The sequence below is a fragment of the Eptatretus burgeri genome, chromosome 16, assembly GCF_056783735.1.
Source record: "Eptatretus burgeri isolate ZD-2024b chromosome 16, Ebu_testis_v1, whole genome shotgun sequence".
Classification (NCBI taxonomy): domain Eukaryota; kingdom Metazoa; phylum Chordata; class Myxini; order Myxiniformes; family Myxinidae; genus Eptatretus; species Eptatretus burgeri.
Window position 1 is genome coordinate 17461672 of NC_140976.1, and position 21679 is coordinate 17483350.

Sequence of the window (21679 nt, forward strand, 5' to 3'; positions counted from 1 at the left end):
GTGGTTTCCTCTGCAAAGTTCACCCCCCCCACCTCCACCCACCCCGACAATCACCCGATGTTTCTGGACTCTTTACAATGGATACGTCACAATTCTGACGGAGTGACTCCCGCCTTGTAGCGCACGCACACAGCAGACTGCGGGGACCAAAAGTGTGGTATTCAGAAGTTTTTTTGAAAAATCCTTTCGGTGCTTTAAGAACCAGCAGTAAGCTGCACACCTCCCAATGCTGTGAGATGCATCCCGCTGAAAACATCATTTACCCCGTTGGTTTGGAAAGGAGCTACTGAAGTGGAATGTCCAGGTTACGATTGCAAACGCGCTATCAATTTTGCATCACGGCGTTTACATCAGGTAACCGCTCGCTAACGCATCACTTTTGAACTCAAGCTGCGAACAAAAACACCGGCTTTTTTTATTAATCTCAGCCAGAGGCTACCAGGATAGTCCATGAGTACGATCAGGAGAAGAAAGAGCAATACATTCATTTGGACAAAACTGGTGCTTGTGAGGGGCAGAAAGACATGCAGGAGGTATCAGTGTTTGGGAAACTTTCAAGTCTGATGTGGGAGCAAAATGCAAACAGAACAATTTCCCCAACTAGACAGTTCATAGAACATCTTACCCCATACAGTGTTCAATTAAATAACTAAATTGAAATTAAATAAAGATTTTAAAGGTTGTAGAAAAATATATATATTCCAGAAGTTTACAGTTATCGATGCAGTGTCTATTACACCACCCTAACATGTTACATTACATCTCCGTGCCTGTTGTTTGTATCCTTTATGACATCCTTAAAAACTAAGTTTCCTGTTTGGACTGGCTTTCAATTTTATTGGAATGGCAGACAGAGGAAAAAAAAACCATCTTACTCCTTTCTGCACATGTGCGATCAGGACAAATTGGTGCCAAAGTACTATAAAACTACAGGTTTGTTTTCCGATTCGTGTTCACAATGTAATATTCAATGAAAATCAAGTTGTTACTCGATCATAAACTGACGTTTGGAGACAGACGGACAGACGTGCATCAATTAAACCCGCTTTTTCATTTTGTGTGCGCAGGGTAAAAACTGGTCTGTGTAATATTCAGGACATTTCAATAAAGTTGTGGTTTCCTCCACAAAGGATCTCGTGAAAACACTTGACTGATACCCGAGAGGTCATTGGTCCAAATGTGGCTGAAGACCATGATAAAAGATTTTGACTCTAAATTTCTGGAAACAGTCGTCGTTTAGATTGTTGGTAGAAATTCAGCTTGCTGGCAGATGACCTTCAGAGAAGGGATGATCAAATCCCTCTCGGCTGGTCTGATCTGCGTTACTCCATGCTTTGTGGCCGGCTTATTTGTCGCCTCGGGGAGGGGGTGTGGGGAAGGGGATGGCTTGGAATGAGAAACCAAAAAAAAAAAAAAACACAAAACGATTGAGGTCCAAAACTAGAACAAGTTACATTAGAATCTTCACCTTTGAATTCAAAACTACATGCTTTGAAAGCTCCAATCAAATTGTAAGTGCCACCGTCCCACATACAGTTGTTCAGGTGCGATGGCAATCCAACGATTTAAGTGTAACAATTCACGGAATGTCAAAATATGCAAGGACGACAAAATCCCACTTCGGATGTTGACCTCCACTATCAAATGGTCGTACAAGCAGCAAAACCCAAATGATATTGGGCTAGCTGCTAATGGTGAGATCACTTTGTAAATAATAGGCAATTATTGGGAATAAAAACGGTGAAATGAAGCATGGACCAATGTACAAAAAACGGCTACGATTCATTAAGCAAAAAAGAGGTCAAATGAAAAGACGAAATCTAATTTGACAAATATTTACACCAATGACACAGCAAAAAAAAAAAAAAAAAAAAAAAAAAAAATTAAATTAAAAAAAAAAAAAAATCAAACAATGGCAGTGCTTTGCTTTCTCAAAAAAAAAACTATTCTGCAACAGGCAGTTTCCAAAAAAGGCATGGAAATGCGGGGTGTCAATTGCTCAAAACCTCCGGGTCGTTAAACCCAGGATTTTCAAATACGAAATGAAAGTTTATCGATTCATAAATGTTTCAACACAACAAGATCTGTTCTCTTTTGAGGTGAAGAAAGATCGAACATGACGAAAGTAACCAAGCGTTTTACGAGTACTTTGTGTTTGCTTTGCAAAATCGTACTGCGTAACCTCGAGAGAGCAAGGAAACAAAGAAAGGTGAAAATATAGCAGGACTACGAACATATATATGTATATATATATATATATATATATATATATATATATATATATATATATATATATATATATATATATATATATATATATATATATATTCCACATTGAAAAACATATCAAGGAAGCTGGTTCTCTGAGGAGCGACCGAGGGTGGAGCACCTTGATCCAGGCACGCATACCCAACCAGCTCTGCCTGCCAAACGTCTGCCATGCTGGCTCTGCCTTCAGCAGATGGCGGCACCGAGCAGGCCTTCAAGGGCCTGCTGACAAAACTGTCACCTCCGGCACTTTAACGAAATTGATCGTGCCACAAGGGGTGGGGCAGTTCTCCACAAAACCATGTAGTGTAGAAAATGGGTTTGTAAGTTGGCGGTACACGGCTCAAACAGACCTCTTAGAAGTCCACAGGCAACGGAAAAGAAGGAAGATGCGTTACAACCGAACAAGGTGGAAATGGCCGTCACAACCTCTAGAAGAGGGGGGGGGAGAACGCTACTCAGACTTCTTCAGAAAAGTCCAATTTAAATAGTCCGATTCGGATAGAAAATAAGACTTACTGAGAATAATTCAGGGTTGGAGACCTTTCCATTTGAATGCCCAAAGCTTGAGCATTCCAAGCAGACTGCTTCATCAGTAGTCAAATCATTCGTCACAATGTAGAACGGCAAACTGAACATGGCACAAAGATGCCAGTCATTGTCAAAGTGAATGCTAAGATGTCACCGTTTACACAAAATGAGGTTATGGAGAAGGTCAAAGGAATTTCCGTCTGGCTGCACGCTGACCATCTGACCGGAATCCTTCAGCACCTCCAGGAAGCCCATGGAATCGAGCTGGACCACCGATGCTTCTGGACCCTGTGGACCACCAAGTCGCACCCGTGCACCGCTGCCAATACAAAGAGATTGAAAAAAAAATCATTAATATTCAGGAGGTGAAAAGCATTTATTAAGACAGAAATATAATTCAAAACATTATGAGCTATGACAAGAATAACTAAGACATTAAAAGGTAATTTGGCTCCTAAAGTGAAAAACAAAGGTTTACCATGTTACCAACCCACCTTTTCGCTTTTTGTATTAAGTATCTCTAATGTCGGTTCTGCCATTTGTCTAACAACAACACTGTCATAGCATGCTAACAGATCAATGCCAAACCTGTGCAGCCATCGTGAATAGTACAGTGGCAGAATCCCTTCGGGCCCTCGAGATTGGAAAATCTCCACCAACTGTTCCAGGCTGCTCACAGTGCCAGCCACCAGGTCCTCGACTGTGAGTGGAGAGAGTGCTGTGCTATGCTCCTTGTTGTGCCAGCTCACGGCTTCATTGATGCTTGTTGTTGGATGAGAATTGCTCACGTTCACGCCACAGCCTGCATGGAACGAGAACGCACGATTCACAAAATGGCTTCTCGGAAAGCCGTTCAGCCGTGAGAGGCATGGGTACAGTCTGCAGTTGGAATCCCTCAGAGTTACAAGCAAATTAATTTGGAGAATATTTTAAGCACAAAGCTGTTAAAGGCTGGGGGCCATATGTTTTGTTGAAACATCCAGCTGGATTTGGACCAAATATCCACTTGCCAGATTTCATTACAACCACAGAGGAATTGGAGGTTGGACCCACCAATTACAGCGTGGAACGTCGAATCCATCAAGCACGTGGTCACCAGGACTCCTCCGATCTTCACTGTGCTCCCGTAATACACATCATTCGGCCATTTTATCTTGAGTGCTACATCCTGGTAAGCAAACATCCCACCACATGATGTTGACTCATCCTGACACCGTCTGATATGCAATAACTTGTCCAGATATTTTAAATTGGCATGTTTCCGAGGTAAAAAATTTTTCTTCATGAAATTGGCAGAGACAGGGACGATGAAAGGTTGGACAACTTGGAGCATTTATGCATATTAAAACTTTGCAAAACTGCCAGGGCTTTAGAGATTTTTGCTGGAAGGTTTATGAACGTGCACGGTAACACCACAGCGTTCGGAAAGCACGTTTCCAAAATGTGAAGTTTTTGAAGAAAAAAAAATACTTTGGCAAATTACAATATCTAATGCAGCCCTCAGGCTGTGCAGATGCCCTCGACAGGGAACTCGCTGTCGTGGGAATTGTTCAATTATCGACGGAACACATAATCAAAACCAGACCCCCTCTGAAAACCTTATTTTTTTTTTAATGAGATTTAGAATTTGGCCTCCAAACTAATCCAGGACCAGAAAGAACCGAGCTGACAATGGATAGGAATTAGGCAAGATCAAACCTTACCTCATATCCAGGGCACGTTCTTACAGCTTGCACGACCGCCAAAGCCACGAGGTGTTGCAGGAAAGGCAACCGTTGGCCCAGCCGGGAGTTCAACGGTATGGATAAATACAGCGTAAACATGGCACTGCCAACAGGACTGAGCCATACATTTCCTGCACGGCCTGCCAGCAAATAAAGCAAACAGTAAGGGAAGAATTGGGGAGGGGTGAAAAAAAATACTTTTTTTTTGGTTTGCAAAACACACACACACACACACACACACACACACACACACACACACACACACACACACACACACACACACACACACACACACACACACACACACACACTTGATTTCATACACGGCCACTGAGCCTAGTCGACACAACTTCACTTCGCAGAGCACTCTGCGTACCGTCAACGAGATCTATTTATGACGTCACTTTTCTCTCCGCATTCAGCAAGGCTATTTAAAGGAAATTCCTCCTCGATCCTCATGCTTACCAACCAAAGAGGTTTGCCAGTGCTGTACCCTGAAATGCTGAGCACCAAGCAAGGAAGCAGCATGAACCGTTAAAGTATTTGGTACGACTCAGGCGGGGTTGGTACGACAACCATTATGCCACAGAATCCGATTTTTGTAATCCAGAGAAATAAACAAATAAATAAATTATAATAATAGGCAGCAAACCATCCACAAGCAATATTTTAACACAACCTTCATGCTGTTTCTCTCAAAATCATACTGACTCGGAGCAGAACAAAAGATGGTTTTAAAAACAATTACGTTACTAAGTGGTCAGGTACACCTGGGAGCCAAATTTATATCTCGCCTCACACAAGTGGTCAGTAGCCCCCTCCTCTGACTTGAGCCAAAGATTCAAAATGTTTTGATATATTTAACCATCGAAAACCAAATAAACCATTTTGACTTTCCATCAATAAATCACCTCCTGCTCCCCCTGCCCCCCAAAAAACAAGACTGCTGCAGAAAATTATTATAATGCTGCATTCCATGGTGTGCTGAATTTGATGGCTCTTGGTCTGAAGGATTCAAAACGTATTAATGAATCATCATGTTATCAACACAGCTACACTGGATACAAGTCAGGTAAGAATCCTTCAAAAAGGTCCTCCAAAAATTATGCCTGCACATAACTGGGGCAGTGGTTACAATCTCACCGTTTTTGCATACGTCATATGAGGCCCGGCGAGGAGGAGTGATGTAAGCAAAATTTTTTAGTGATATGATGATGATAGGCTCGGATGATAGGGGAAGGATTAAAATAGTGCTATATGGCATTAACTCCAAAATGGCCGACGTGGCCCTTACATCACTCCTCCTCACGACGCCTCGTATGTAGATAGCTAAAAATGGAGATTTCCTTTTCCACTTGGAGCATGCATCTTCACACAGTGTAACAGTGTTCCAGAAAACCTGCTTTACCATGGCACTCTTCTTCACATCAGTCCATTAATGGAACACCTTGCACAATTTGCACCCAGATTCCAGCACCATGCCAAATGACGCAACATCAGTCGCAATTAAAAAAATACTTTTTGAACCCCCATGCATGCCCTTTCCCCACACCCCCCTCCCCTTTTCACTTTTCACTCCTGCTCTGCCCTCACCAGTGTAGTGGTACCAAGAGCAAATCCTATATGGAACACTCATCCAAATCGATTCACTACAGCTAATGATCACCCACCTCGACCCTTTGTCTGCTGCGTCGCAACCACCACCAATCCGTCTGTAGGTAACTGATGCTCCAGCCTGTGCAGCAGGTGTTTCCAGGATAAGCACACAATACACCACCCACAATTACATAAACTTTGCCACATTTAAAGGATTAATCAGTTGTCAAGGCCCACACACCCGTCAAATAACTCCATTGTGCTTCCGATCACTTCGGCGTAAAGTAGCAGCTGACCGAGATGCTGTGATTGCAGCAGAGTGAAGTACTTTTTCGGGTCAAAGTGTGTCGGTTGAAAATCATCCATATCCGTGACCACAGGGACAGCAGACGACAAGGAAATGGCCAAGCCTGGCTCACAGGTAGCCATAAACTTCAGACGAAGTTTCTTGCCACAGATTACCCCTCCGGTTTCAAGCTTTCCACCCACAAATTTGAGGAAGGTCGACTTTAGCCTCTGGGCGAAGGGCAACGCAAAGAAAGGCAGAGTAGGATTTGTGCAGGGGGGGGGGGGAACACTCACCAACTTCCACTATGATATATCTCCAGGATGATCATGTGATGTCTTTTTTAATAACTGGAAATGGAATTGTACAATCTTGTATCTTTAGAAATGAGAGCAATGAAAGATTGCGATTCCGTTTTTGATTAAATTTTTTTAATAATGCTCATGTACATGCAGGACAGAGAAAAATCTCCACCAGAACAAATATTTGTTCATCTCTTTCAAACCCCACACTTTCATGCAATTTACACTCATTTGTTATCTTTGCTTTACATTAAAAGAATAAATAAATAAATAAACGTAGAAAGATGACAACGGTACATTGAAGGCCTATTTAAATAATTACCTCCACCACTGAAGGTGAAGGAGGGTATGTTTTCACCCCCTTTTTGTCTGTTTGTGTACAGGATATCTCAAAATGTTGTGGACGGATCTGGATGAAATTTTGTGGACAGGTTTGGTGTGTGACAAGGACGAACTGATTAGATCTTGGTGAAGATCTGGATTCGGATCCAACTACTAGAATATTTTAAGTGATTCGTCACCATTGAGAGATAAAGCTAAAAATGACACATACACAATATCTCAAAAAGTTATGGACAGGATTCGGACGAAACTTGGTGGACAGGTTGGGTGTGTCGCAAGGACGAATGGATTTGATTCTAGTGAAAATCCGAATCATAGTACTGCATAGCATGATATTTCAAAATGTATTGGGCTCGACATGTTCTCGTGGATCAGGCATTACGGAGGTATGCGCTCTACCGAGTGCCCTTCTTGTTTGTTTTGGAGCAAGTGTTCAGGTTCGTGGAGGTCATGGCTAACACAAACAGATGGGTAGATTTTACTGACATTGCTTTTATGAAAGATGGCAAGTTGCTTCGGTCAGGAACACTTGCCCTACACCTCCTGATAGAACCCCCCCCCACCCTCACACCCCATCACTGCAGATATGACCAGCAAGAAGAGGCTTCCGTGTTCTGGTTTTAGTGTTCGAGGAAGGAAAATGTTCCCATTTCTCGTCTAATTACTGAAGGATATATAAACTGCGGTTTCACTGCAGCCGTGAAGCATCAATTTCTCAGAGCGCAGCGCTTCAATAATGGTAGGCTGCCGACAGAAAACAAAGGAGTGAAGCACTTCATGGAAGGTTTACAACACCAAGTGCAGGGTGTTGGAACAATAGTGAACAAGTACACAGTCTGGTGTGATACGCTCCATTTGGCAAAGCTGGGAGTGCTGTAACACACAGCTCCGATTTGTCAGAGTACTAGCAGGGTTACCCGTTGTTGCTTGGTGCTGTTCTAATCTGTTTGGCATTTTGAAGAAATTAAATGTTTTTTTTCTAATTTTTTTGTTGGGGTCTAAAACACTTCCCCACACCCTCGAAAGAATGGGGTCGGAGATCATTTAATATTACCTTTCACATTGCTACAAAAGCTTCAGCACAATAGAGCGCTGAAAAAACAAAAATGGCAGCTTTATATTTTTGCCAAAAACACTCTCGGCACTCACTGATGAACCTCTGAAAGTTTAATGAAGATCGTTTTGACCGCCTCTGAGAAAAATGGGCGTGCGCGCGCGCGCACACACACACACACACACACACACACACACACACACACACACACACACACACACACACACACACACACACACACACACACACACACACACACACACACACACACACACACACACACACACACACACACACACCTCTGATATAGTTGAGCATTCGTTTTAACAAAGTCTGCGACAAACACAAACCTTTGCAGAGGACGACAACGACAAGAAGACCGAGGAGGAGAAAGACGAGGACAAGAAGACCGAGGAGAATGACGACGAGGACAAGAAGACAGGAGAACGACGACGAGGACAAGAAGACAGAGGAGAACGACGACGAGGACAAGACGACAGAGGAAAACGACGACGAGGACAAGAAGACAGAGGAGAACGACGACGAGGACAAGAAGACAGAGGAGAACGACGACGAGGACAAGAAGACAGAGGAGAACGACGACGAGGACAAGAAGACGAGGAGGAGAACGACGACGAGGACAAGGAGACCGAGGAGAACGACGACGAGGACAAGGAGACCGAGGAGGACGACGACGAGGACAAGGAGACCGAGGAGGAGAACGACGACATGGACAAGGAGACCGAGGAGGAGAACGACGACGTGGACAAGGAGACCGAGGAGGAGAACGACGACGAGGACAAGGAGACCGAGGAGGAGAACGACGACGAGGACAAGGAGACCGAGGAGGAGAACGACGACGAGGACAAGGAGACCGAGGAGGAGAACGACGACGAGGACAAGGAGACCGAGGAGAACGACGACGAGGACAAGGAGACCGAGGAGAACGACGACGAGGACAAGGAGACCGAGGAGGACGACGACGAGGACAAGGAGACCGAGGAGGACGACGACGAGGACAAGGAGACCGAGGAGGACGACGACGAGGACAAGGAGACCGAGGAGGACGACGACGAGGACAAGGAGACCGAGGAGGACGAGGACGAGGACAAGGAGACCGAGGAGGACGAGGACGAGGACAAGGAGACCGAGGAGAACGACGACGAGGACAAGGAGACCGAGGAGGACGACGACGAGGACAAGGAGACCGAGGAGGACGACGACGAGGACAAGGAGACCGAGGAGGACGACGACGAGGACAAGGAGACCGAGGAGGACGACGACGAGGACAAGGAGACCGAGGAGGACGAGGACGAGGACAAGGAGACCGAGGAGGAGGACGAGGACGAGGACAAGGAGACCGAGGAGGAGGACGACGACGAGGACAAATAGACCGAGGAGGAGGACGACGACGAGGACAAGGAGACCGAGGAGGAGAACGACGACGAGGACAAGGAGACCGAGGAGGAGGACGACGACGAGGACAAGGAGACCGAGGAGGAGGACGACGACGAGGACAAGGAGACCGAGGAGGAGAACGACGACGAGGACAAGGAGACCGAGGAGGAGAACGACGACGAGGACAAGGAGACCGAGGAGGAGAACGACGACGAGGACAAGGAGACCGAGGAGGAGAACGACGACGAGGACAAGGAGACCGAGGAGAACGACGACGAGGACAAGGAGACCGAGGAGAACGACGACGAGGACAAGGAGACCGAGGAGAACGACGACGAGGACAAGGAGACCGAGGAGAACGACGACGAGGACAAGGGGACCGAGGAGGACGACGACGAGGACAAGGAGACCGAGGAGGACGACGACGAGGACAAGGAGACCGAGGAGGACGAGGACGAGGACAAGTAGACCGAGGAGGACGAGGACGACGGCAAGAAGACCGATGAGGATGACGACGGCAAGAAGACCGATGAGGATGACGACGGCAAGAAGACCGATGAGGATGACGACGGCAAGAAGACCAATGAGGATGACGACGGCAAGAAGACCGATGAGGATGACAACGGCAAGAATGAGGAGGAATAAATTGTGACAATTTTTTTGGTGGAAAATGAGCAGTGAAATACAGCACATCTCTCTGTCATGTATGCTTCAGGCTCATGTTCAAGCTTGTACACGTATTAGTAATTAGAGTAAAGGCAAAGTCATTTCGGACAAAACCCCCCAAAAAGAAAAAGGGATTCAAATCAGTGCCCTCTTTGTCACATGGCAAACTCGCAGACCGTTAAGCTTATTGGACCGGTCAAATAAATTCAATTTATTCCTTTACCTAAGAGTTCATGGTAATGCGTAACCGCGAACAAATGAAATTGACATTGGGGAAATGGTTAGTGTTTAAGGAAGAGACACAGAAAAAGCAGGTGAAATACGTTCCAATATAATGAAAACACAAGGCAGGATACTCAAATAGGCAATGGCATTGTGAATTGTATTGGAGACATGAGGGAACCTTCAAGTCTGCAACAAAGTGGAAACAAGAACGAATGAGTTGACCAAGTTTGTTTTCCACAAAATATAAAAATGAGACTTGGTCAAAAATTTAGAGGCTTCAGTGCAGATGATTGAATTTTGAAATGTGCGAGTCGTAAGCATGGTTCGACATTATGGGACTGCAAGTAACTGACTTGCGGTCGATCAGCACTCCTGAGATGAAATCAACTTGGGTTTTATCAGCCAACAATATTAAATAAGGCAATTGTATGTATGTATGTATGTAAATCACAGAAAAAAAAATAGGGGAAATACCCCTGGGTGCCCATCTGGAAGAATAATGGTACTGAGGAGGAAGTCAATGTGGGATGGAATCAGCAAAATGTACCAATGAACCAATGTTATAGCAAATACGTATTTTGGGGGGCATCACGCCTCAAGTCATTCTCATCCTGCTTACAAGGGAATTCGCACAATGTGTTCCTTCAAGCCCATCCCTCGATGCACTGCAGTTAGATCGGAGGGTGCTGGGCTCTTGACAGAGGAGTTTGAAATGAATGCCCGCTGGGCCGGTTACTTTGAGCGGCTGTGCCTGGCTGATCCACCAGCTGTCGAGTTGGATGTCAGGGGTGTTACTCTCCCTATAGCTGACCCTCCAATCAACTGTAATCCACTTTCGTTTGTGGAAACACAGACTGCGGTGAACCAGGTGAAATGGGATAAAGCTCCTGGGATCTATGGCATCCATGCTGAACTTCTCAAGGCTGATGGAGATGCTGTACTCGTGTCGTTGCACACAGTTCTGTGCTCTGCCTGGAACACAGGCATCATCCCAACTGACTGGAAGAGGGGCCTTGTTGTCCCTCTCTGGAAAGGGAAGGGTGATCGCCAGGACTGCAACCAATTACAGAGGGATGAGGCTGCTCTCAGTGCTGGGCAAGGACTTTGCTCGGATAATTATTGATAAGGTTCGCCACCATCTGCTTGAGCACCAGCGTCCAGAGCGGTCAGGCTTTACACCAAAGAGGTCAACGATTGACCGTATCATTGCTCTTCGGGTCCTCACCGAACGTAGACGAGAGTTTCGGCAAAGGCTGCTTGCAGCCGATGTTGATCTCTGTGAAGCGTTCGATTCAGTGAATCGGGATGCCCTCTGGAGGATTTTTGGTCTTCTTGGGGTGCCACCAAAACTGATAAATCTGATGTCTGAACTGCACTCAAGTACTGAGAGTGCTGTGAGATGTGGTAATACCATCTCTGTCATATTTCCAGTTGTTACTGAAGTTTGTCAGGGGTGTGTACTGGCCCTCCACACTTTTCAGCGCTTGTATGGACTGGTTTCTGAGGAGGATGTCAGAGAGATCAAGCTGTGGTGCATCGTTTGGGAATGTGAAGATCTGTGACCTTGATCTTGTAGTTGATGCAGTCATCTTTGCAGAGACTCTAGATATCCTTTTGGGGGCGCTCGAGGTTCTAAATGAGGAGTTGGAGCCGCTGGTATTATGGGTTTCCTGGGTCAAAACTAAGATCCAGGCTTTCAATGACATCTTAGATGCTGCAATCTTGTCTGTAATTGTTTGTGGCGAGGATGTTGAGGTCACGGAGAAATTCACTTACTTGGCAGTGATAGTCATGTCGTTGCTGGCTGTGAGCCAGAGGTCAACAGATGTCTGGGACAGGCCTGGGGAGTCATGGATTCACTGGTTCATGGGGTGTGGAAATGCCAGGACCTGTGCGGGAGGCCGAAAGTCCGAGTCTTCAGGTCCTTGGTGCTTCCAGTCTTGCTATACGGATGTGAGACTTGGACTCTGACCAGGGATCTGAGATGGCGACTTAATTCCTTTGTTACCAGGTCTCTTCGTAGAATCCTTGGCTATCGCTGGTTGGACTTTGTGTCCAACGAGCGGTTGCTGAGAGACTCAAATGAGATTTGTTACCTGCATAGTCCGTGAGCGTCAGCTGCGGCTGTACGGACATGTGGCTCGTTTTCCTGACGCTGATCCTGCTCATCAGATTCTCTCAGCGAGGGAGTCTCATGAGTGGAGGAGGCCAATGGGCCGACCACGTTATTCGTGGTTGCAGTGGGTTTATCAGCATTTCAAGGAGTGGGGATGGGCCAGACATCTGCTTGGGGGATGGCCAGATGGAGGCCCCTGGAGTACCGGCGGTACGTGAACGCAGCAACGCGCTGCTCCAGTGCATGCTCCCATACCTGAGCTGACCTGATGCCCCCTCCCATAAATCCCATACGACCCCGATCATTTTAATGCCATGAACAAACTTTGGTACATACACGGTGATGAAGGTTGTGGTAAACTTTCATCAAAACAGTTCATGTAGTTTCATAGAAGAAGTTGCACGTATTTATGAATGGATGGACGGATGGACAGACGACGTGCCATCCCATAAGCTCCCGGGAACTACGTTCCAGATGAGCTTAAAACAGGGCAGGCCCGATCTCCAGAAAATTTTGCAAACGAATCGGTCGTACCCAATCGTGAGTTTTGAGAGAGAGAAGAAATAGGACCTCTGCCTCGATTTTGCTGATAATTTTGATTCATCCGTTGATTTGGCTATTTGAGGGCATGTGGAATACGGAATTGGCCACTGTCCAATTTACAAATGACATTTTTGTACCTTAATTAGGCATTTAAGTTTTTAACTGATCATGTAATTTGACTGATTATTATCCAACATAGGGAATGCCTTATTACTTATGAATTTAAGGACATGGAAGGATGAATTTGGTGCCTAAATGTAGGTTTTTGGGTTCGGGGAATCAAATGGAACACTCCTTATTAGCATAAATCCAAGATGGCCGCTTGCAAACCCCGTGATGTAGGAGATTTCCTAAACTATCAACTTGGTAGAAATGGAACGATGATTTGTGTGTTCCAATATCGATTTTCAGGTATGGGGAATTAAATTATGCAATACTTTTTGCTATTAGAGCATCCCTGATTGGTATAAATCCAATATGGCTGCCGTACGATACACCCGATGAATACAGATTTGGATAATCTCTCATAACTTTTGAAAGAAAGGAGATAGAAATACGATTTTGATATCTAATTATAGCTTTTCAGGTATGGGGTATTGATTAAAGATAAATATTGTGTTGCTTGGAGCATTCTCGATTGTCATAAATCCAATTACAGCGAACATAAGAACATGATAAATTTTAGCGAGACCATCAGACATTAAGTGAAAACATGTTCATTACCATATCATACACATGGTATCAGAGTCCACCTGGGTGACGAATCGCTCAATATGCCTGATGGTTTCATCATTTATGTGCATGGTATTTTCACCAAAGTGTTGTAAGCACTGTAGAACAGGGTGGCCATCTGGAAGAGAGATATACATGTTCACACAAGACTTCTTGGAGATTCCCACGAACTTGCCTTCCCAATCAGCTCCTGTGAAGTTGTGGAACCCCAGTAGCCCACAAGTTTATTTTTACTCTCTCAGTACTTTCACCCTTTCATGAACATCAATTGGACGTTAAATCTTGCCTCTTCGTTTAATCATGATCAACTTCCTTTCACGCAGTGTGGGCGTTGTAGCGGCCGCATCCATAACAAGAAGAAGAATGTCAGAATCCGAGGATCAAACATCGGTATCTCGAGGCGATGGCCGAGAGACGTCAAGGACATGCAACGGTATCTGTGTGTCTGCTGTCTCATTCCACTTGGCAGTTGCTCCCATGGGCAACACAGAATCCCACATCAGAATGTTTGAAAGCAAGTTGGAGCTTCTTGCCTAGGTACTCTGTCAGCCTTGATTTGGTTATGGTGCGAGCCAGAAACTCTTTTATTGTTACCTTGGCGATATTCATGGTGTCACCAACTTCAAATTCAGTGGACAGAGATCCCTTCGCTGTTCTTTTTGCCAGGGTCTTAGCCTTCAACGAGTCACCTATATACTTGTTGAAGATAACTCGTCCCTCACTATAACCTTTCAGCATGCGCTAGATGAATTTGACGAAGACAGTCAAGTAGTCAGTCACCGATGGCCTTCATTGATGACGTTTTCTTTAATCCATGCACAACGGTTTGCCCATAAATGACGAGTACTTTTTCTGGTTCAATCATGTCAATATCCATCAACTACACCACCGTGTCGTTCATTACCAAGATGGGCATTTCTTTGATGACCTTCATGATGGAACTATTGTCAGTCAGGATGAGCAAAGAACCAACCCCTGCAAACATTGAGCGAGGCGTCATCACCATCTTGTATTCTCCGATGGTTTCGTTCAACTTGGGCAGACGTTTTGGCCGGGATTGCTGGATTATCCGAAACCTTGATAAAACTGATCATCAGAAACCTAACCTTGCCTTGCTGGTCTCTCCTCCCGCAACTTGATAACTTTTCCTCCAACTGTTACAAGGGTTTTCGACCTCCATGTACTGAGAATTTTCAACTTCCGTTTCTTCATAGGGTCCCAAAACAGAAGTGGGGTGAGATCGGAAGAGTTTGGAAGAAGCTGTTGATTGACAAATTCCTTGAATAGACTGCCCAATCGTATCTGTTGAGAATGTCTCTCTTACTCTCGTCATCTAAAATCATGAATGAAAACAAAAAGTTGAATGAGATAAAAGTGAAAATGGGTCAGCTATAAAATGGCAAAACTTCAGTCCCACCCCAGTGCCACCGTTTGATGGAGTTGGGCCAATCCCTGGTCCCACTCGGCACCGAGTGGGCCAGGGCCTCTCCCCTCCCTCCTAGGTTCCCCTTCCCGTCTGACACGCCCTATGGCACAGCCCAGACTGCAACCTGGGCGGAGATCTCTGAAAGGCGGTGAAGGAGCTTCTGGATCGGGGCACGGTTTTGAACGCCACATGCCGACTTCTATTTGCTCCTCAGCCTGCCCAAGGTCTTCTCCAAGAAGTTTGCAATCATCCGTGGAGTGACTCTCCACCAGATCGTCTGGATTCCCACTGTAATGGAGAGGTTGCCCCCCGAATGGTTTGCGCAAGGACCGGTTCGCCAGTCGTAGAAGGCAAAACGAAAGGCCTCAACAGATGCTGCATCCTTTCACTACCCGCCGCCGCAAGGTAGGGCTTGGACAAAGCAGACAGATCGGCATCCCAACGGGACCCGTACAGCAGCGATGGGCAGCCCTGCCTCATGCGACGGCTTGCCTGCCCAGCCCACAGTCGAGAGATGCCACCCTGAGGAATGATAGCTGTAATCGGATTTATCACAATGTAAAATGCCCCCAAACAACTCTATCTTATGTTCAATCCATTTTCCAGACCTGAAAACCGATATTGGGACACAAATCATCGTTCCATTTCTACCAAGTTGGTAGTTATAAGAAAGCTCTTGTATCAGAGGATTTGCGGGCAGCCATCTTGGATTTATGCAAATAAGGAGTGTTCCAATCGGCAAGATTTTTGTTCCATTCGATTCTCCGTACCCCAAAAACTGACATTTAGACACAATATCCATTAGTTCAGAAGTTATAAGGCATTCCCTATATCGGTTAATCAGTTAAATTACATCAAATGCCTAATTAAGATACCTGAATTAAATGTTTAATTAAGGTACTAAAACGTCATTTGAAAATTGGAGAGCGTCCAACAATTCCGTATTCTACACACCCTCAAGGACCCAAAATGAACAGATAAATCAGAATTATCAGAAAAATTGAGCCAGATTACATGGCCAACCTCATTACCGGGTAAGGTTGTAGGCTCGTAGGCACAGGGAAATAACCCCACCCCCTCAAACCCTCAAAACAAGGGGGGAGAGCAGTGGACGATTTACGATTTTCACCTGCTCTCGACCAAATTTTGCATACGTTTTGGTAGTACCCAGGATAAATTTTTGCAGACGTTTTTTGCACTTTGGTAGTGCAAGACCAGAAAGGAGGAAGTAGAAGACATCAAGATCACAGAAAGATTGACCTGTCAGTGATGGCGAAGTGATGGTGAAGTGATAGGCCCATAAACTCAGCTTCATCGTGGGAGATTCCAATAATATTCAAGGCCTTGGCTTCTATGGTGTCAAGCTGAGCAAGATTTGAAATAGGGGAGCCAGTCCAGAGGGGGAGAGCAGTACTCCATCAAGCTGTGAATGAAGGTTTTGTAGATGAATAGTTCAGGTTTGCCAAGGAAGGATTTTGTACAACAGAGAAAGACCAGTCGGTGACTTTCGGAGGCCAACTTTAGAAATGTGGTTTGTCCAAGAAAGATCATGGATGGGAGACCCAAGAGTTTGAGAAGATAGTTAAGAAAGTAGATGGGAGGGTTTTCTTGACGGTCCTATTGGAGAGAGAGAGAGGGAGAAAGAGAGACAGACAGAGAGTGAGTGTGTATGCAACAGAAACTGCAACAAATATCAGGAAAAAAAAAACAACTGTGATTTGGGGTTAAGAAGTTGGAGGTCAGTCTGAAGAGGTTGTCAATATGACGTCCGGAAGTGAAAGCCACTTGGAAGCTATCAGACTTAAAACCTCTCTGACTGTTGCTAAAAAGCCCAAAGCTATAGGAAACTAGACCATGAGAATGTTCTGACCAGGGGTAGCAGTTCAAGTAGTAAAGAATTTCGAAGAAATCGCTCAAGTACTACAGGAATAAGTAGATAGATGGGAAAATATTATTTTTAATGAAAATCACCCCAAACAAGGCATAAATACACCCAAGGTAAGGGGGGCTAAGGGAAGGTTAGATAAAGATAAGGATAAAGAAAAACAAAATAAAAGAAATAGAAAAATAACAACAAAACATCAAAGAAACACGATGTGGCAGAAGCCAGGTTAAAATGGGAAGATTTGTCTTAAAACCGGAGGAACTGAGATTTATTTTGGAATGACGGATGGAATCACGCTGATGCTTGGTGGAACAGCACATAAAGTGTGATTACAATGGAAGCCCGTCAATGAAAGACTTGTATGCACGTTTTGATTCCAAATACAGCAAAATACGTTCAGTGCTACACACCAACAACTAATGTAGAAGAACATACTAAAGAGGATTTATATGAACAACTGCAATCTACAATTACGTTAGTTCCGAGACATGATCAAATTATGGGGGACATCAATGTGAAAGTTTGAAGGAATGGAGGGAAAGAGCTGCATGGGAAGACAAAGTATCAGAGAGATTTCTTGCAGACTTTTGCACTGAAAACAAGTCAGTCAAAATGGGAACTTTGCTTCAACACAAAGATATGCATTTGCAGGTATGGACGTCACCAAATGAAATGACGGAGAAAAACAAACAAACAGACTGATCACATTGCCATGAATTGAAAACAGACCTCATCCGTGAAGGATACGAGAGCCCAGAAAGGTGCAGATGTAGGAAATGCCCATAATCTAGTGATTATGAAGTTCAAGCTGATTCTATGAAATCAATGTTTGTGAAATCAGAAATCCACCCTCTTTGGGAGCATTGACAAGTCAGCTTGGGGAAAGGGTGGGGGGGGGGGTTGCCCATGACCTGACCGTGCGTACTACCAACAGTCCAACACATATGCAAAATTTGGTGGACATCGGGCCAGCCCTATTTTTTTTTCTGCGATTTTCAGATGTACACACAAGGAGGGAGAAGGCAGAAGACAATGAACGGCCATAAAAAGACTGTAAATGCAATATGTGATTGAGCAGAACAAATCTTAGGAATTGAAAGAAATAAAACAAAAGACATACTCGACATCAAATCAAGACAAACACAATATCAGAAGCAATGCAAGAAGAAGAAAAAAAAGTCTGAGGTTAAGAAAAGTATAAAAGTTGCTAAAATAAAATTTATAGAAGATAAAGGACAAGAAACAGAAGCAGCAGCATAAAAGGGTGATACTTTAAAACTTTACCAGATTGCAAAGACAAGGTGAACAGGTAAACAATACCAGAGAATGTCATCTGTCAAGGCCAAAGATGGAAGGACTCTCATAACCTAAAAAGAAAAGCTAAAGCAATGGGCAGAACATTTCAAGTAAATTCTGAATCAAGAAAATCTTGTCAAGCCCACGAAATTGGAATTAAATAACAAATCATCAAAAGATGTATGTATGTCATGTTTAACAGAAGAAGACATTAAAGTAGCTGTTCAAAAGTGAAACGATAATAAGGCAGCAGGGCAAGATGAAATCACAGCAGATCTGTTAAAGTCAATATCCCCAACACAGCAAAAGCTCTACACAAGCTGTTGAACACATTGACTGTCAATTACGAGTTTACTTGTACTGACAGAATCTGATGCACCCCGCACGATGAGTATTCTCGGAGAAAAGATTACGCTATTGCATTGTAAACAGAATATGCTGCTGTGCCAGATAACACAACAAACAATCCATTGGCAGTTCATGTCAGAATCATCAGAGTCCATGTCAGGACCATCATTGTCATCATTATCAGTCTCCATGAGAAGTTTTGCCACTTAATGTGCATTCATACATGCCATTTTGAAGGGTAATGACTGCAGCAAACTAGAAGGGCACTCGGGAGAGCGCATACCTCCGCCATGCAATGCCTGTTGCAGTGGAACATATCGGGGCCAAAATTTTTTTGAAACATCATGCAATTTATCGTTTTTGGCTCCATCTCTCAAAGGTGAAGAATGACGTGAACATTACAAACTCTAGCATCCAGATCTTCACAAAAATTGAATCAATTCATCCTCGTCACACACCCAACGTATACACGAAGTTTCATCCGAATCCGTCCACAACTTTTTCAGATCTTGTGCTATATATCGTTTTTGGCCCTATCTCTCAATGATGAAAAATCACTTTAAAAATTTGAGTGGCCGGATCCGGATATTCACCAAAATTGAATCAGTTCGTCATCGTCATACATCCAACCTGCTCACAAAATTTCATCCGGATCCATCCACGTTTTGAGATATACTGCACACACAGACACAGACAGACAGACAGACAGGGGTGAAAACAACCTCCTTCCATCTTCAGTGGCAGAGGCAAAACTAAAAAACACGTGGTACTCAACACACAATCTACCATTAGCAAAGACGTAATACAAACGTTGATTCAGGGCAAAAATAGTCCTACGAGATAACACGTACCGAGCATACAGAATTGAAAATCTTGTCCCACTGCCAGCTATGAGTTTTCTCCTCACGTGGGGTTTCCCCAGCAATGGATAATAAATGAACTTAGATTTGCTCATAGAAGGGTAAAATGTGAAAATATAGCATATGCACATGCATACTTGGCTTGGAAAATTGGAGTGGTGTATACCATAAGATTCGCCAGTCAATGTGTTAAAAAAAAATTAAAAAAAAAAATCTGGGATGAAAGAAGTACCGGAAGATTGGCTCAAAGGGATTATTATAAAGATTCCAAAAGAAGTGAACTTGGCGGACCGCAGGAATTGGAGGGGAATAACCTCACCTTCATCAAAATCAAAAGTTTTCATGAGGTGCATTTTCGATAGGATAGAAAGAGTAATCCACAAGATCTTAAGATAACAGGCGGGTTTTAGAAAGGGGAAAATCTTACAGCGATCAGATTTTTGTCCAGAGAACAGTCGGTAGAATGGCCAAAGCCATTGTATGTTGCTTTTGTTGACTTCAAAAAGCTTTGGATACTGTTCATAGAAAGTCACTATAGAAACTGCTGGAGATTTATAAATTACCTGAAAAGATAATCAAAATGATTAAAATCTTGAATGACGCTTTCACAAGCAGCATAATTCATGATAGTAAACTGTCACCACAGTTTTCAGTTCAGACACGTGTGAAGCAACGATGCCTGCTCTTGCCAACTTATTTTGTCCCCTACCCCTCCGACAAGGTCAGAGACGGACATTAAAACGAACTCCGTCTGACCGATCATCTGTCCATGTGCTTTTGCGTTTGCGATATTTCAAAAACTGTTGAACATTTAGCTTTCACGTTGCAGACATCTATTCCTCATGACATTATCTCAAAATGATTCGATCAAGGATGTGATTCGCTGAATTTTGTTGTCATGGCATCCAACTTGGTATCTTTGTATCCTGGCATCTTTGCTTGTGTACGCGATATTTCAAAAGCCGTTCAACATTTAGCTTTCATATTACACAGATCTATTCCGCATACCACCCAAATGGAAGGGGACCTAGAGTATCATTTCCTTGTTATAATAGTAATAGACTGGCTTATGTTAAAGACAACCAAAGGAAAGGAAACAGAAAATGAAAAAAAAGATGGTCAATAAAGTTTTGGACACTACGGAGTTGAACTATGCCGAAAATTTAGCGTTCATTTCAAATACATTTGGAGAGATTCAAGAAAAGAAAAAACGTCTTGGAAGAAAAGCAAGAAAAGTAGGCTTGAAAATTAATGTCTCCCAAACTAGACATGAGATTCAACAATGAAACTCAAGAATATCTGCTTTTCAACTGAAATAGGACTGAAGATGGAGAAGCATTTTTGTATTTAGGGACAATAACACATGGAAGGAACAAGAAAGATATGGAGACCTGTATCAAGAAAATAAAGCAAGAAAAGCATAAATTGGTCGAAACAAAGTATGGACAATAAAAACCACATCGTCTGCAACTAAAATGAGACGATTCAATTCCAACATAAAAGTAGTCGTTTTGTTTGCAACAGAGTGCTGGAAGACAACCAAAAACAATAGAGGGCAAAAAACTTAAAGGATTTCTAAGACGTTTGAGCACAATATAAAGGTTTTCTGGTGAGAAAGAATCTCAATTGAAGAAGCAAGGACAAGAGATGTGTATATATATATATATATATATATATATATATATATATATATATATATATATATATATATATATATATATATATATATATATATATATTTGCAGCATTCCCGCCCGTCGGTGTGCGAATGACCGCGTCTAACCAATAGCGGTCGTTTCACCCACCGAACGGACAATCCAGTCGCGGCTTTCCGGATCAATGCCGGAAACCAGCCACGGATGTGTTTTTAACCACACAACAACCTTGTCCGCACTCTACCCGCGCTACAGGGTCCGATCGCCAAATCTTCGATTTACCGAATTATTCGCACGGGTAGGTTACCGAGAGATTGCACCTCAACGGGACCGCTTGGAAACGAGCGGCTTAAGCAGCTCGCTTCCTTTTGGGATAACCGAGCGGGGTATTATCGCGCAGTCCCATTGGACCCGATCACTTTACTG

At 43.9% G+C, this 21679-nt stretch overlaps 1 protein-coding gene across 5 annotated transcripts in view; it reads right to left on the reverse strand.

Moving 5' to 3' along the window:
- Positions 1–398: 398 nt before the first annotated feature.
- HLCS (holocarboxylase synthetase) overlaps positions 399–21679 on the reverse strand; it is a 76807-nt gene continuing 55526 nt past the window's right edge. For all 5 annotated transcript variants that reach the window (XM_085859588.1, XM_085859587.1, XM_085859590.1 and 2 more), the window contains 6 exons: positions 6361–6635; positions 6194–6258; positions 4503–4663; positions 3853–3967; positions 3388–3601; positions 399–3118 (listed from right to left, as the gene is read on the reverse strand). In XM_085859588.1, the coding sequence (XP_085715714.1) occupies positions 2950–3118; positions 3388–3601; positions 3853–3967; positions 4503–4663; positions 6194–6258; positions 6361–6635 (999 nt within the window). In that variant the 3' untranslated portion in view covers positions 399–2949. The remainder of the gene's footprint in view (positions 3119–3387; positions 3602–3852; positions 3968–4502; positions 4664–6193; positions 6259–6360; positions 6636–21679) is intronic.